General features: G+C 53.2%; 3 protein-coding genes across 4 annotated transcripts; 1 reads left to right on the top strand and 2 right to left on the bottom strand.

The window, feature by feature from the left end:
- LOC119107166 (protein O-linked-mannose beta-1,2-N-acetylglucosaminyltransferase 1-like) lies at positions 1 to 8858 on the top strand (the record flags this gene model as incomplete). The annotated part of the gene is given in 8 exon segments (XM_037230548.1): positions 1 to 174; positions 1623 to 1791; positions 3116 to 3151; positions 3153 to 3302; positions 5148 to 5255; positions 6005 to 6195; positions 6571 to 6754; positions 7039 to 8858. Coding segments are annotated over 8 exon segments (1189 nt in total), but the record flags the coding sequence as incomplete, so codon positions are not given.
- Positions 8859 to 9146: 288 nt separating this feature from the next.
- On the bottom strand, positions 9147 to 13635 carry LOC119107167 (rab-like protein 2A). 2 transcript variants are annotated; one of them, XM_037230551.1, is made up of 2 exons: positions 13554 to 13635; positions 9147 to 10634 (listed from the first exon to the last, which is right to left on the bottom strand). In XM_037230551.1, exon 2 carries the CDS (start codon positions 10621 to 10623, stop codon positions 10030 to 10032), a length of 594 nt encoding a protein of 197 aa, XP_037086446.1. In that variant the 5' UTR covers positions 10624 to 10634; positions 13554 to 13635; the 3' UTR covers positions 9147 to 10029. The 2 variants fall into 2 exon arrangements, with proteins under 2 accessions (XP_037086446.1, XP_037086445.1); XM_037230550.1 differs by having other exon boundaries at positions 9147 to 10640.
- LOC119107168 (transmembrane protein 60) lies at positions 10826 to 13646 on the bottom strand. Its single transcript, XM_037230552.1, has 2 exons — positions 13560 to 13646; positions 10826 to 11718 (listed from the first exon to the last, which is right to left on the bottom strand). Exon 2 carries the CDS (start codon positions 11603 to 11605, stop codon positions 11216 to 11218), a length of 390 nt encoding a protein of 129 aa, XP_037086447.1. The 5' UTR covers positions 11606 to 11718; positions 13560 to 13646; the 3' UTR covers positions 10826 to 11215.
- Between the last annotated feature and the right edge of the window lie 274 nt (positions 13647 to 13920).

Raw genomic sequence — 13920 nt, forward strand, 5'->3', positions numbered from 1 at the left:
GGAGGAGACCAGGCGCCGCCGCGAGTTCTGCGACAGCATCGAGGGCTACGGCAGCGTGTGCGCATGCGCGGAGCCGGCGCCGCTCCAGTTCAACGCGGAGCCGATCCAGGGCAGCCGCGTGGCCGGCGTTCCGGTCCTCGTCATCTCCAGCAACCGGCCGCACTACCTGTACAGGTGCGGCCACAACCGGCAGCAGACGACGCTGTCTGTGCCGTGTACACTGTGCACTGTGCAGATCTGCAGTCTTCACTGTCATCAGTTAACTACATCGCTGGTGTATTCTCGGACTGTCGGGAGCAGATCGTGGTTTTAATTGTTGGGAATACTTTTCGTCATTACTGATATGAGCTGGTTTGGAAAGCACGAAGAACTGTAATGGACGCAATAGGATTTACCTGCATGGAGGGTTTGGAATCCTTAGCTTAAGAATTAAGAAAAAGCGATTTCATTTAACCTCCCCATGCTTTCAGCGTTTCATCATGGTGGACGGTTCTGTTGTGTCGAATACTCAGTTAATTTCCTAAGCGTTGTAAAACGGTCATCTTGTCGCCATGCGATTTAATCACTTCGTAAAATGAGAATGGGTCACGACGGAGAGCCCTTTAAAAATGTTCTTTGTTGACAGTAGTAACTTTATGAACCTCTAAAGTGTCGAAATTCAGCGACACTGGACGCTCCCTAAAGATCCCGTGTCCTACACAGAGAGTGTGGCGCCTGGCGCGGCATTGGCCATGGCTCATTGTTCCACCCGCCAGCGACCGTTCGCCAGCGATGCATGGTGTGTGGCGACGGAGGCGCCCCGGCAGTTATGTCGCCATTAGTCTCTCGGGCCGCTTCATTTCTGGGCGCCGGCAGCGCAGCGGTGGTGGCATTATGCTGACGTGCGTTGGTCCTTGGTCGGCGCTCGGTGAGCGGCATGCTCGCCTCCTCGCAACATAAGGGAGCCGAAACCTTAGCGATGTGGTGGCGCGTCGCAAACCATTCGAGATCTCCCTCGTGCGGGCCTCAACTCCAGATTGGTTCTCGCGCCGGCACCTTTATCCCCACCCCCTCCCCTCTCTGTCTCTGTCTCTGTCTCTGTCTCTGTCTCTGTCTCTGTCTCTGTCTCTGTCTCTTAGTCTCTGTCCATGTGTCTCTGTCTCTGTCTCGTCTCTGTCTCTGTCCTCTGTCTCTGTCTCTGTCTCTGTCTCTGTCTCTGTCTCTGTCTCTGTCTCTGTCTCTGTCTCTGTCTCTGTCTCTGTCTCTGTCTCTCTCTGTCTCTTGTCTCTGTCTCTGTCTCTGTCTCTGTCTCTGTCTCTGTCCTCTGTCTCTGTCTCTGTCTCTGTCTCTGTCTCTGTCTCTGTCTCTGTCTCTGTCTCTGTCTCTGGTCTCTTCTCTGTCTCTGTCTCTGGTCTCTGTCTCTGTCTCTGTCTCTGTCTCTGTCTCTGTCTCTGTCTCTGTCTCTGTCTCTCTCTCTCTCTCTCTCTCTCTCTCTCTCTCTCTCTCTCTCTCTCTCTCTCTCTCTCTCTCTCTCTCTCTCTCTCTCTCTCTCTCTCTCTCGCTCTTTCTCTCTTTCTCTCTTTCTCCAGTGGGCAGGGTGAGAAAGACACCAAATTGAATCATGTCCTGCTGTGTTCCGGCAGAGCGCTGCGCTCGTTACTGTCGGCGCAGGGCGTGGACCCCAGCATGATCACCATCTTCATCGACGGCTACTTCGACGAGCCTCTGAAGGTGGCTCGTCTGTTCGGGCTGCGCGGCATCCAGCACACGCCCATCGGCACCAAAAACGCCCGCGTCAGTCAACACTACAAGGTGGGTCAGGTCAGAGCGGATCTGGTCAGATGAGGTCAGTGGAGGCCAGATCACGATATTTTAAGACTGGTCAGATCATGCCAGGTAAGATAAGATCACACCAAACCCGGCCAGATCAGGTGATGTTGCGTCGGGTCAGGTCAGGGCATGCTAGTGCTGGTCAGAACAGATAAGGTCATGCTATCCCAGATAACGTCAGGTTATCCCAGATCAGGCCGGGTTATACCATATCAGGTTAGGTTATCCCAGATCAGACCAGGCTATCCCAGACCAGACCAGGCTATCCCAGCTCAGGTCAGGTTGTCCCAGAACAGGTCAAGTTATCCAAGTTCAGGTTAGGTTACCTCAGATCAGGCTAGGCTATCCCAGACCGTGTTGGTCGTCAAGTCATGTCACGCCAGCTGGGGGCAGGCTGGACCAAGCTCGCGAGTCGGTCAAAGCTTAGTAGCCCGCTCAGGTCAGACCGGGCGCGGTTCAATCAGATCAGATCACGTCATATGAGATGAGACCAGACCAGACCAGACCAGACCAGACCAGACCAGACCAGACCAGACCAGGCCAGACCAGGCCAGGCCAGGCCAGGCCAGGCCAGGCCAGGCCAGGCCAGGCCAGGCCAGGTAAGGTAATCTTAGGCCAGGTAGGAAGTAGCATATCGTTCTTTTAACGTCTTTAAATAAAGGAAGTAGATCGGGCCTTCGCATCGGCGTGCGATGCGGGCGTGCGTCCCCCTTCCCCACATACTGGGAGGGGCTGTTTTCCACGGAATTGAGCAGCCCTTGGTGATTCACTGGGATGGCCGCCTTCGACGCCCGGTTGGCCGAGCGCTGATGATGCGTCACCGAGACTGGTAGTCATGAGTAAAGGCGCATGCTCCACTTCCAATTGCATCAGGCCCTAGCACACTCTGGACTGTTGGGACCATGTTAAGGTATGATGTCTCTAAAGCATATGCATGAATGCTTCATTTGAATAAACTCACAATAGCCAAAGACCTCCGCTTGACTGTTTGGCTGAAACGATACTTGGTCTGCACCAAGTGCGTATCCCAAATACGATGCCACGGAAGTGAAGATTGACGTTGCAGATCAATTATTTGGGTTGCAAATTTCACTTTGCCGAACCAGCCACTGCAGCTTCTATGTCGCAACGTACCTTGTGCGAAATTATTGTCTGGTGCGTACCGTAACAGCTCCCTAAAAATCGCGGGCAGCAACAACCAGCGCACGCCAAACCATAACCCGCCTGCGGCCACACCGCCGGTGTGGGCACACCTGGCGTCAGCTGCGCCGGGCGTGACCGGAGCCGCTTCCGCCCCGGCCACCAGGCGGCGCTGACGGCCACGTTCAACCTGTATCCCGACGGCGGAGCACGCCATCCTCGTCGAGGAGGACCTGGACGTGTCGCCCGACTTCTTCAGTTTCTTCAACCAGACGCTGCACCTGCTGGACGAGGACCGCACGCTCTTCTGCGTCTCGGCCTGGAACGATCAGGGCTACGAGCACACGGCCCAGGTGTGTATGATAGGGGAAACGCGCAGTTAAGGGACGCCCCCGGACCAACTGGCGACGGGGTCAGGGGACCGGGTCAGGCGCACCGCTCGGAGGAATGTTCTAGGGCAAAGTCACGTCTGAAATGCGGACCCTAGGCAGGTCAACAGCCAGTGTACGCTTAGATGGGAGAGCTTGCCACTGCGCTGCGTCTTCCGTGGAAAACTCGCCGTTCAGGCACGTGTTTAAGGCATACTCACGATGGATGTATGCAGACAAATATCGGCACGCGCTGTGCAAACAATTTTCAACACCAGCCTGAAAGTCGGGACAAGTTCTTGTGATGTGAATCAGTGCTGCGAATGTCGGCGCTGTGTGTGATATATCATCAGTGCTGCGATAAGCCACGCCGCGAATAATATTTATTTGTGTGGTGCTCTACGTTTGATGTTGACAGTAGTGCGTCGTAATATATGAATGCGATTTTAAGAGTGTAAGTATGCAGCTGATCAGGACCCATTATCCGTCATACATTTATCGCACTTATGAGCGCCAGTATAATCGTGCATTTATGCGCGATGTGTGATGTGTCCATTAAGCGCCCAATCTCAGTACGCTCACGTGCTCACCGAAACCTGCTGGATGCAGCATGATCGCTTGCACTCATAAATGATGATCAGGTTTCGATAGCTGCAAGATAGTTAGTATATACGGCATATATGTACATAGTTTGAAATCGCCGCGGGCCCCGCAGCAGACGTAAACACTGACGTAATAGGCGCCCAGTTTCCGATGAGCGGGGGCTGTATGCTAATGTTCTCAACACAATTCTTCAGCGGATGACAAACGCTCCACGGTCAGTGGCTGGGCGCACGACTGATGGTGATGACGGGATGATGTGGCTCTTGGTCCCCCCTGTATTAGTGCCGGAATCTGGACCGCGTGGTGAATGATGCCTTGCTGAGGTCGCTGTTATGCGAACTTAAATTTTGAGCGCGTTTTTCATGTCCACGCCACGGGACGTGTTTACTGTCAATTATACTTCAATCAGGAGCGCATTCTCCCACGCGCTGCGTACACCCGTTATGTTGCAATGCCAGCGCGTGTCGCACTCGATCCAGGCTTGTCCATCGCGGTGTCCCGCTTTCAACACTCTTCCATCCCCTGCGCTGTTGGCAAGGCGACGGCGAGCTTCCTTTCGGAGCGGGCCGCCTGTTGCACGTGACCGCTGGGAGTGAATGCCAGCGGCTGGTCTGCACCGGCCGCCTCCCCCAGCGCCGTCCTACAGCGCGGCTCTCGGGGTCTCCCCGGAACCCTGGCCTCCCGCCGGCCGCCGGCCGCGGGCGCCAGGGCGCCTCGGCGCCGGGCTTAATTTCCGCTGGCGTGGCGCGACGGGCCCGGTTATTGGAGTTATGCAGAGCTGTGGTGGCGCGTGACGGAGCGGCGACGGATCGGCCGGTGGCGGGTGGCCCGGGGCGGCAGCGGCACCGCCGTCGGCCGGTGGAAGGCTGCCAGAGCGCGAGGTGTGGTCGGGTGGGGTGGGCTGGGCTGGCGACGCCGGATAGGGCCGCAGGATCACGCGGCATTGGGTGCCGCATGATCGTGGTGTTGATGTCTCCTAAAATCGTCACGGCTCACCAGCCAACTGTCGGTGTTTAAAGCAGTGCTGTGGTAACATGACGATGTGTGTCAAACATTTCCTGTTTCTCTGTCTCCCCCTTGTATGTTTGTTTCTTGCTCTCTGTCTGGGCTTGTCGGGGCGAACATCGAGCTCTGCACGCTGACACTCGCTCCCCGCTCGCCACAGCAGCAAACTGGACAGTGAGCTGGCGTCGGACCAGATTCTGACGCCGTCCACCCTCTCCCCAGGACGTGTCCAAGGTGTACCGAGTGGAGACGATGCCCGGCCTGGGCTGGGCCTTGCGTCGGGACCTCTACAAGGATGAGCTGGAGGCCGTCTGGCCCACTCCTGACAAGGTGAGCAGACAGTCGATGTTGACATGTCACTCAGCTGGTGGACATATGTGGAATATACGCATATGTCCACCATACGACACTATGGTAGAGGAATAACTTGAGGTCAAGCTCTAACCGAAGACGGTTTGGATGCACAACAAATGCATGATGGTGGCGGGAGGTTAGCTGAAGCTCTTTGTGTGGTATGTGTTGTATGAGTATTGATCATCATTTTGACGTCCAGAGAGATGGTTTAGAATCCATTTCGCAATGCTTAACCGATTCCATAGTGAGCGCGATTTATCCTGTTGAGCAACATATACCAGCGAGCCAAGCCTCAAAGAGGCCTTTGACTTGCCACTGCTTGAAGTCTCAGAAGCTGCAGAGCTGCTTCAGTACGATCTCTTCAAACACAGGAGATACCTTTGCACAGACAGGTGCAATCTACAGCAGGGGATCAATTGCGTTTGCCGTAACACAGTTGTGAGGATCTCTGGGCCGGTAAAAAGGGTTAGAAATTACTTTTCCAACATCAAAGCATAGCCACAGACAATATCCCATTACTGTCACGGCAGCTGGTGTTTTGAGAGGTCTGTTCAGCTTCTCGGCGTGGCTCGGATTATGGAAACCTGCTGGCTTTGCTCTCTGTTGCTCTCTGATCATCGGCATGTCGCTAAGCCGTGTAACGAGTCCGTTCAACGTAGCGATGGGACTAGAATGAGAAAAAGACCGGTAGCATTTGCCCTGTAACGCTGCGATGGCATCGACAGATGTGGGACTGGGACATGTGGATGAGGATGCCGTACGTCAGAAAGGGCCGCGAGTGCGTGATACCGGACGTCTCGAGGACGTACCACTTCGGCTCTACCGGCATCAACATGAACTCTTACTTCCAAGACAACTACTTCAAGAAGCATGCCTTCAACGTCAAGCCCCACGTCACTCTCAGCAACGTGGACATGTAAGCGTGCCGGACACTGCGCAGCGATGCTGAAATACTTTGTGTGCTGATCGTATAATTTTATCTGTTTTACATATTTGAATGTGAGAGAACGTTATGAAACGCACGTGGTCATACGTAGGCTTGGCTGTTGTAATTTAGGCCGCGAATAATTCTGCATACCCGATAACGAAAAGATCAGAATAAGTACACAACATAATAAATACGAATAAGTCATCAGAATAATATTCAATACTAAAGGATAAGTACGTAGCAATAGGTGGGCAAGTCCAATGCCACTAAAATTATGCGCCGAGCACAATTGTTGCTACCGATTGATACTGCGTGACGAAATGTTTCGCATTTGTCCGTGATACGTTGTAATCTTGGTTATAGGTTAAAAAGGGAAAAGTACGAGCAAGAAGTAACATCACTGCTGAAATCAGCGCACGTGCTAAACCACACCAAAACTCCATGCGATGCTGATTTTATCCCTTCTAGTCAAGCGGGAAAAGTTAACGTGCTTTACATCAAGATGAAGAAAGAAAAAGATACGAAGAACTGGCTTAAGGTGGCCAAGGTGAGAAACCAAAGAAACTATTGCATTGTCATGCGTTTGTGCTCGGGCGCACGAGGGCTTAGGTGTAACATGTGGTCATGGGATTTCTCCTCTCACCGATCAACGATCTTTGTGTCATGACATGAAATTCCCAGATGATGTTCAAGACTACATGTCTCCAGCCGCGCCCTCAGGCACAACCAGTGTTCGTAGGACTGGCCGTAGTGATGCTCCCGATCAAGCCTGAGCGATGCCCGTTTCCGGCACCTGGCCACCTCCCCCTGACGCCCCGGCCGCGTCCGCAGTGCCTGAAGGTCTGGGACCTGGACGCGCGAGGCTACCACCGCGGCATGTGGCGCATGTTCTTCGGCGGCTCGCACCTGCTGGTGGTGGGCGTGCCGTACTCGCCGTACTCGCGGCACAAGCCCGCGCACTTGGTGCCGCTCGCTATCGACTCGGACTCGCGGGGCACGGACAGGTAGCGCCAGCGTCGCTAGCGGTCCGCCTCATGTGATAACCTGTGACCAGCCTACTACCGACTGGCGGTCGCGAGGGTCCGCCTCACGCGTGAGCGGCGCCCCGGCCCTGTTCGCGGCCCGTACTGGGTCGCCGTCGCAAACGGTGCGTCGGGGAACCAGCGAGCAAACGCTGTAAAACTAAGCTGGCACTGTGTCCGCCTCACTGGCATTTAGCCGCCTGTAGAACCCGCCCTGTTTAGTGTTGTCCGAGTGTGCGCCGCTATGTCGGGAAGACGCATGGTGTGTTTCAGCTGATACTGTTGGTGACGTCATGCGTTGCGTGGTTGTGGTGGTCTGGAAAGTGGCCAATCAAAGTGTATACGTATACGCGCCTCAACGAAGACATGGCATCGGTATGTCATGGTCAAGCTCTGGTAGCGTTCGTGGCTCTGCCACCCTTAGCTGATCATGAAGGAAGAAATATTTATGTGATGACAACGAATAGTTATAAATACTCGCCCTGTTCTTCGACTACGTCTTAGAAATGCGACGTCAGCACTTGGCCTTTGATTCGGATCAATCTGTCTATTCCAAGGGTCCATGCAGGCTTGTGGGGCCGGGGCAGATGCATGCGTGGAGATAAAACGGGTATGTGGTCGATTGTTGTCGATCTGCTTCTTCCAGAAAGTCGCATGTGCTTGCGTACATTTTTGCAGCTACAATTTTGGAGTGCTGGAAAGGAACTAAGCCGCGTCCAGGCTTATTGGGAGCTTAAAGATTGCAGCGAATCGAGAATTAGCAAGTGACATTGTGCCGGCAAATGTTCAGAACTTGTTCCTGCTCGCGCGTTTGAAATATGGACGTTTTATTGGCGCATTTGCGTATGACTGCAGTTGCAGGGCAGTAAATTGAGTCCTATATCTACCCAATTGTAACGTAATCAAAGCCGGACAGTGATCGGTTCTGTCGAGGTTCTCGAGTCGTGTATAGATTCGTGACGCTCAGACTGGCAAGCGGTATCGGTGCATCGTGTTCTGATTAGGTGCGGCGGCACCATGTTGGGATCTCACCACCTCGTCAAGGCAAGCCAGCAAGCGCGCCTGGTGGCGGAATCACACTTTTCTAAGCTCCGTGATACCAGCCTCGCGCGGTGATAGCTATGGATGCAGCGTATTCGGATTGGTCATGGCAGCACCATGTCCGGATCTCAGTACCCTGAACGTAGTTGAGTGCCAGCTTAGTTTTCAGTTTAGTGTCATCTCTTCGCGCCTTCATTCCTTAGCAGCTGCAATGTTTCGTCCATCGCTTTTTTCGTCGGGGCCCCTGCTTCTCGGTATCGGCGGGGTTAGGGTAGGGGGGGGAGGGTCAGGCTGCTTGGCCACGTGATATGTGGATCTGTGAAGATCCTACCGCTAGAAGGGCGTCGCTCAGACCGGGCTGATGCTGGCCTATACGCTCTGTCGAGACTGTGCTGGGCTTGCGTTTGTGAACCACATGTGGCGACCACGAGTGGTTGGGTGTGGCCCTGACCCAGGGAGTGCTCGTGCGCCGGCCCTGGTAGGGGGCGTGTGACGCGCGTCGCTGACATGTCGGCTGTGGCGCAGCAGCACGCAGCACGCACCTGTGCGTGCCGCGTCCTTACTGACTGTAATACAGCTGTGTCAACACTAGCGTCTTTTACGGCGATGTTACGCGGCAACGAACTGAGCCCATCTTGTTTGGAACAGCCTAGATGGGCTCTGGGGAATGTTCGGCGGTTCGAGCAGGCTAGCCGATGCAGGTGTCTTGCAGAGTTATTTCTCCACATATGGAAACGCCCGTTGGATCGAAGGACGTTGCCGTCTAGACCAGCTGGCAGGCGCACAAAACTGAGGCTCGACAGTTCCGGAAATACCACGGACGCGTTTTCACAGGCGACACACCGCCGGTGGACGGCGAAGTGTCATAATATGACGTCACCAAACACATGCACATGTATTCTCCGAAGTTTGAAAAGTAAAGCATTGCAGTGAAAGCCTTGCATCACAAGTCAGACAGGGCTACCCATGAATCCGCACTTTCTGTACACGAATTAACACCACACCACAGTACACCACACGTTGAGCCCGGTATAAGATAAACTGATGAATGTACCGTATATAAAGCGTTTCCAAACCGCACTCTCTTTGAACTGACAACTTCCTTTTCCATGGATGAAGGTACACACCAATGGTAAACATATACATGCATTATTTAATGCACCGCAAATAAAACATTTCAAAACGGCATTTTCTTTGGAATGGCCCCGTCTTAGGGATAGTGTAGACGGTGCAGGTTCAGAGAAATATACACAGCCGCATGCATTGAACGAAACGGAGCTTCAAAAGCAATGGTGCTTTTGGACGGACGTATTCCTTCTCTGCACAACGCAGGAGTCGAAATGAGATCATACCACTGGCAGAGGATCGCCTCACCTGATGTGACGAACTGCGCTTAGACGCCGATCTGACGCCGCCCCGCCCGCTGCTCACAGGTAGTTAACGCGACCCTCTCGCCATCTCTGCACGTCAGCAGCGTCCCCCCCTCTCTCTCTCTCTCTCTCTCTTTCATGAGTAGCGAGATCGTCATCAGACAACCTGAGGTGCTTTCATGCCGTGACTAGGGGCTGACTAGGAGCTGACCAGGGGAGTTCTTTGGACGGAGAGATACAGGTCGACTCATCGCAATGAGATAATACAGTGAGCATCAGCCCATCTTCCTCGTCGTCTTCGCCTCTGGCCGGCCCTCCCGCACGGGCGGAAGGGCGGCAGCGGCGTGAGCAGCCAGCCCGAGCCCAGACCAGCGTCCCATGGGGCGCCTTCAGTCTCGCTCCAGCTCCTCCAAGATGTGGTCCATCTCGTCGGTAGGGTCCAGCTTGTACTCCACCGCGCGCTCGATGGCGTCGGTGAACAGCTTGACCACGTTGGTGCCCTTGGAGGCGGACACGTAGTAGAGCGGCATGCCGTTCTTCTCGGTGAAGTTGAAGGAGCGGGAGGTGACCTCGGCATTCTCGTCGATCTTGTTGACGGCGCATAGCGCCGGGATCTCCGGTCGATGCTCGCGCAGCTCGCGGTACCACCCGGCCAGGCCCTTGTAGGTCACCTTGCGCGTGGCGTCGAACACCAGGATGCAGGCGTGCGCCTGGTGGTAGTAGGACGGGTGCATCGACTTGAACACCTCCTGGCCGGCCGTGTCCCAGAAGTCGACAAGCACGTCACGCTCCTTGACGCGGCACTCGTGCCGGAACAGGTTGACAGCGAACGTCGAGTGCTGGTGCGGCTTGAAGTCGTCCAGCAGAAAGCGCTCCATCATCTTGGACTTGCCGACGGCGCTGTCGCCCAACATGATGACCTTGACCGTCAGCCGGCCGTCGCTGGCGCGCTGGCTGTAGTCGATCTCACGCTCCGTCGCCATAGCGCCACCCGCTGAAACTGGCAGACGGCTCTCTAAGTGGGGCGCTCGCTCACATCCCGGGGACGCGGCCGGCCGGCACGCAACACCGGCCCACCGCTGTGCTACCGCGCTCAAGTTGGCCCCGAGCACACAGGTTAACAGCGAGCGTACTTCGTGTGTATCCCGATTTTAAATTGGGTGCAATGGTTGAACAGCAAGGTGGTTTCGTACAGAGTACGTATATTTCATACAGCACAGCCTTCTGACAATACAGTCATTACACATATATGTCTGAAATCTTATGACACACACTTATGATCTACTCAGTCGCGAGAATTCGATGACACGTACGGCGTAGAAAGTAAACACTTCCACATCGCGGCAGAATGTCTCCCGACACAGGTCATCATAAATCCATAATGAAACAACTGTTTATGAATGAATCCTCAAATCACGACGCACATAAAACAGGCGTATCACAGAGCCCTCGTTCCTTCCACGAGATGGGCGTATTTCCCCGGCGCGACCCGACGGCACCACCTGTCCGCCACCGCCGCTGGCCGCGTCACACGCCACTGGGTCGGCTCCGGCTCGGCGCCGCTGCCGCCAGCCGTTAGTTGCAGTGCGTCTGGATGAGATTGCGCATAAGACTGACAGTGGCGCCGGTCAGCAGGACGAGCAGCGGCGCGAGCGCGGCGTGCAGCGGCAGCCCGGCCATCGGGTACTGCAGGTGCAGGCACAGACACGTCTGGAAGGCCAGCTTCAGCAGCACGGCCAGCACCGAGGTGAGGTTGGCGGTGACCTCGCGCCAGCGGTCGCCGCTGCGGCACGGCGACACCATCACCACCAGCGCGTACAGGATCATGATGCTGTCCAGGATCCACATGGGGATGAAGACGATGAACCAGTTCCACCGGGTTCGGCCGTCCAGCCGCAGCACGAGCAGAATCAGGAACACGAGACTGAGGAACCAGGTGACCAGCGCGCGGTGCAGCACGGCCATAGCGTCCACCAGCAGAGGTTGTCGAGGACGACTCAGCTGACGCCGTGCGTCGGCCGGCTGAAGGCCGACCGGGCGGGCCGGCCGCCGCGTCTCCAGACACTTGTGTCGGTGATCTGAAGACGGAGCAATGCCATGTGCCAAATAAGAGAATGTTTCCCCCAGCTGGAGCCAGCACATCATGGGAGCCCACGTGGTGCGCAAAAACAAATATGATGATAGTGCCAATGCAAATCATGTCAAGCAATGCTTGGCATCAACTGAAGATGGAGCAATGCCATGTGCCAAATCAGAGAATGCTTCCCTGAACTGGAACCAGCACACCATGAGAACCAAATGTGGCACAGAAAAACAAATATGATGATAGTGGCAATGCAAATCATGTCAAGCAATGCTTGGCATCAAAAATCTTACACAGCAGGGTACTCATTATCAGCTAATGATGGTGATACTGAAAGAAAGGTTAAGGATGGCAGAGAGGAAAAGTGCACATCAAACTGATTTGGTGAGAAAATAAATAAGCATGCCATCAGCAACACCCAAGATAGTACAGTCTAGTCAGATTTTAACAACTTGCGTGAAAGACAAATTGCAAGCCATTGCTAAAACTATGACTTGAAAGCTTCAGGGAGTAACATACTAGTGACTATATGAGATCAACACATGCTGACTGTCAATACAAATACTGATCACAACTGCCAAGGGATTGCACAACTTGCATTCAATGCAACATATTTTCTGCCTTCCACCAAACACTTTTCACAAGCATAACATTTTGTCCACCACTGGCAGAAAGCTTACAGCTGCTGTCTGATGAAACTTAATCCAAGTAGGATGTGACACCAACTGCAAAGTGTAACATTCAGGAGAGAAGACAATGTTCCAGTCAGTTTATTTCATTGCATGAATTTCAGAGGTTATTGGTTAGCTGATCAGCAAGGCAGCTTTGTTGTAAAGCTTTCAGTTGCTTCAATAACACAGTTTGTGAAGAACTGCTGTGTGTGCCCCAAAATAAGAAAACTGCGCTGTTATTCACATGATTAGTGCATCTCAACCTAGCTGCAAGGTCAGTGGAGGCAAAACTGTTTGCTTCATGCTGATGTTTATTTGGGATACCAAACCATCCACAAACAAAACAAAAGTATCACATAAAAATATCCTACAACAGCAAAAATGCATTTATGCTACTCTGAGTACCCAGTCAGAAATTAACTTAAAATGTCTGAAAGCGGTAACATTAAACAACATTGATCATAGGATATGGGAACCAGACCACAAAAACACTTGTTACACTGTACATGTCTGGTGCAGGTGCTGCAGGGAGTCACAGCCAAAATGTCAGCTCATGAACTCCATACCTTCTGGCACTCAGCCTGGCATACTGTGCCAACAATGTCAGTGCAAAGAAAGCCAGTATTGTAGGGAATTCTGATGCTGAGTAAAACAATTTGCACATTATTCCCAAAACTTGTCCATACTGAAGTCACACAAAAATGCAGCATAGTCTTGGCCTGAGCTTGACACATGCAAAAGTGTGAGATTCAGCACACTGATGTCACATCAGCATCCGGGGCAGTGAATGTTTTTTCAGGCCAGTAGGGGAACAGGGGGGCACTGAGCAGGCCACTTCACACCATTCTTTTGGAGGTCTACACTGGCGTCTGTGATGTGTAGTAATAGTGTTGCCATAACAGTGATTCAGATTCTTCATATTCAGACCTAAGGACAATATAGTTAAGCAGCATGGGCCAGAAGGAAAATAGCTGGTGCTTGCATTGCTCCTATCATTCCTGATGGTTGATATGCTGCTGGAGTGGACAGCTTGTCTATCAAAATTTCAGTCCAAAGAATGTCAGCTTTGGGTCCATGTTTCTATGTCACATGCAATACCCAGGGGCACAAAACTAAAAAGATGGGAAAGTTGAGCATGCATATCACAACACAGTATTACCTTTACCCAGAAAACTGAAAGGAGACCTTCAGTAGTGCGTGGCAGGCTCTGCTTGAAAATATCTCACTGATTCATATACCACTCACAGCCACATTTCACCATACAATTTCAAGCACCAAGACACCTTAATTTTTAAAGGTGGTGGCCAATAAAATATTTGATATCCTAAACTGCAAGTTACTTGATTCTAACAGCAAACAACTCCAGCGACGTGCTTCCCATAAAAATCACCCACGCGCCCACTCAACACCGGGGTAACAAAAGTGACAGGGGCACCCAGGACACCCAAGGCATTCCAGTACGCGCCGCGACCGCCGCACTTGAAAAAGACTTTCAAGGATTCAGAGTAACATGGAAGTGAACGTTC

The sequence above is a fragment of the Pollicipes pollicipes genome, unplaced genomic scaffold (genome assembly GCF_011947565.3).
Source record: "Pollicipes pollicipes isolate AB1234 unplaced genomic scaffold, Ppol_2.1 Scaffold_6686;HRSCAF=7923_pilon_pilon_pilon, whole genome shotgun sequence".
NCBI lineage: Eukaryota > Metazoa > Arthropoda > Thecostraca > Pollicipedomorpha > Pollicipedidae > Pollicipes > Pollicipes pollicipes.

Excerpts from the sequence above, each read along its gene's own strand:
- LOC119107167 (XM_037230551.1), bottom strand. The coding sequence starts at position 10,623 with ATGGCGACGGAGCGTGAGATCGACTACAGCCAGCGCGCCAGCGACGGC.
- LOC119107168 (XM_037230552.1), bottom strand. The coding sequence starts at position 11,605 with ATGGCCGTGCTGCACCGCGCGCTGGTCACCTGGTTCCTCAGTCTCGTG.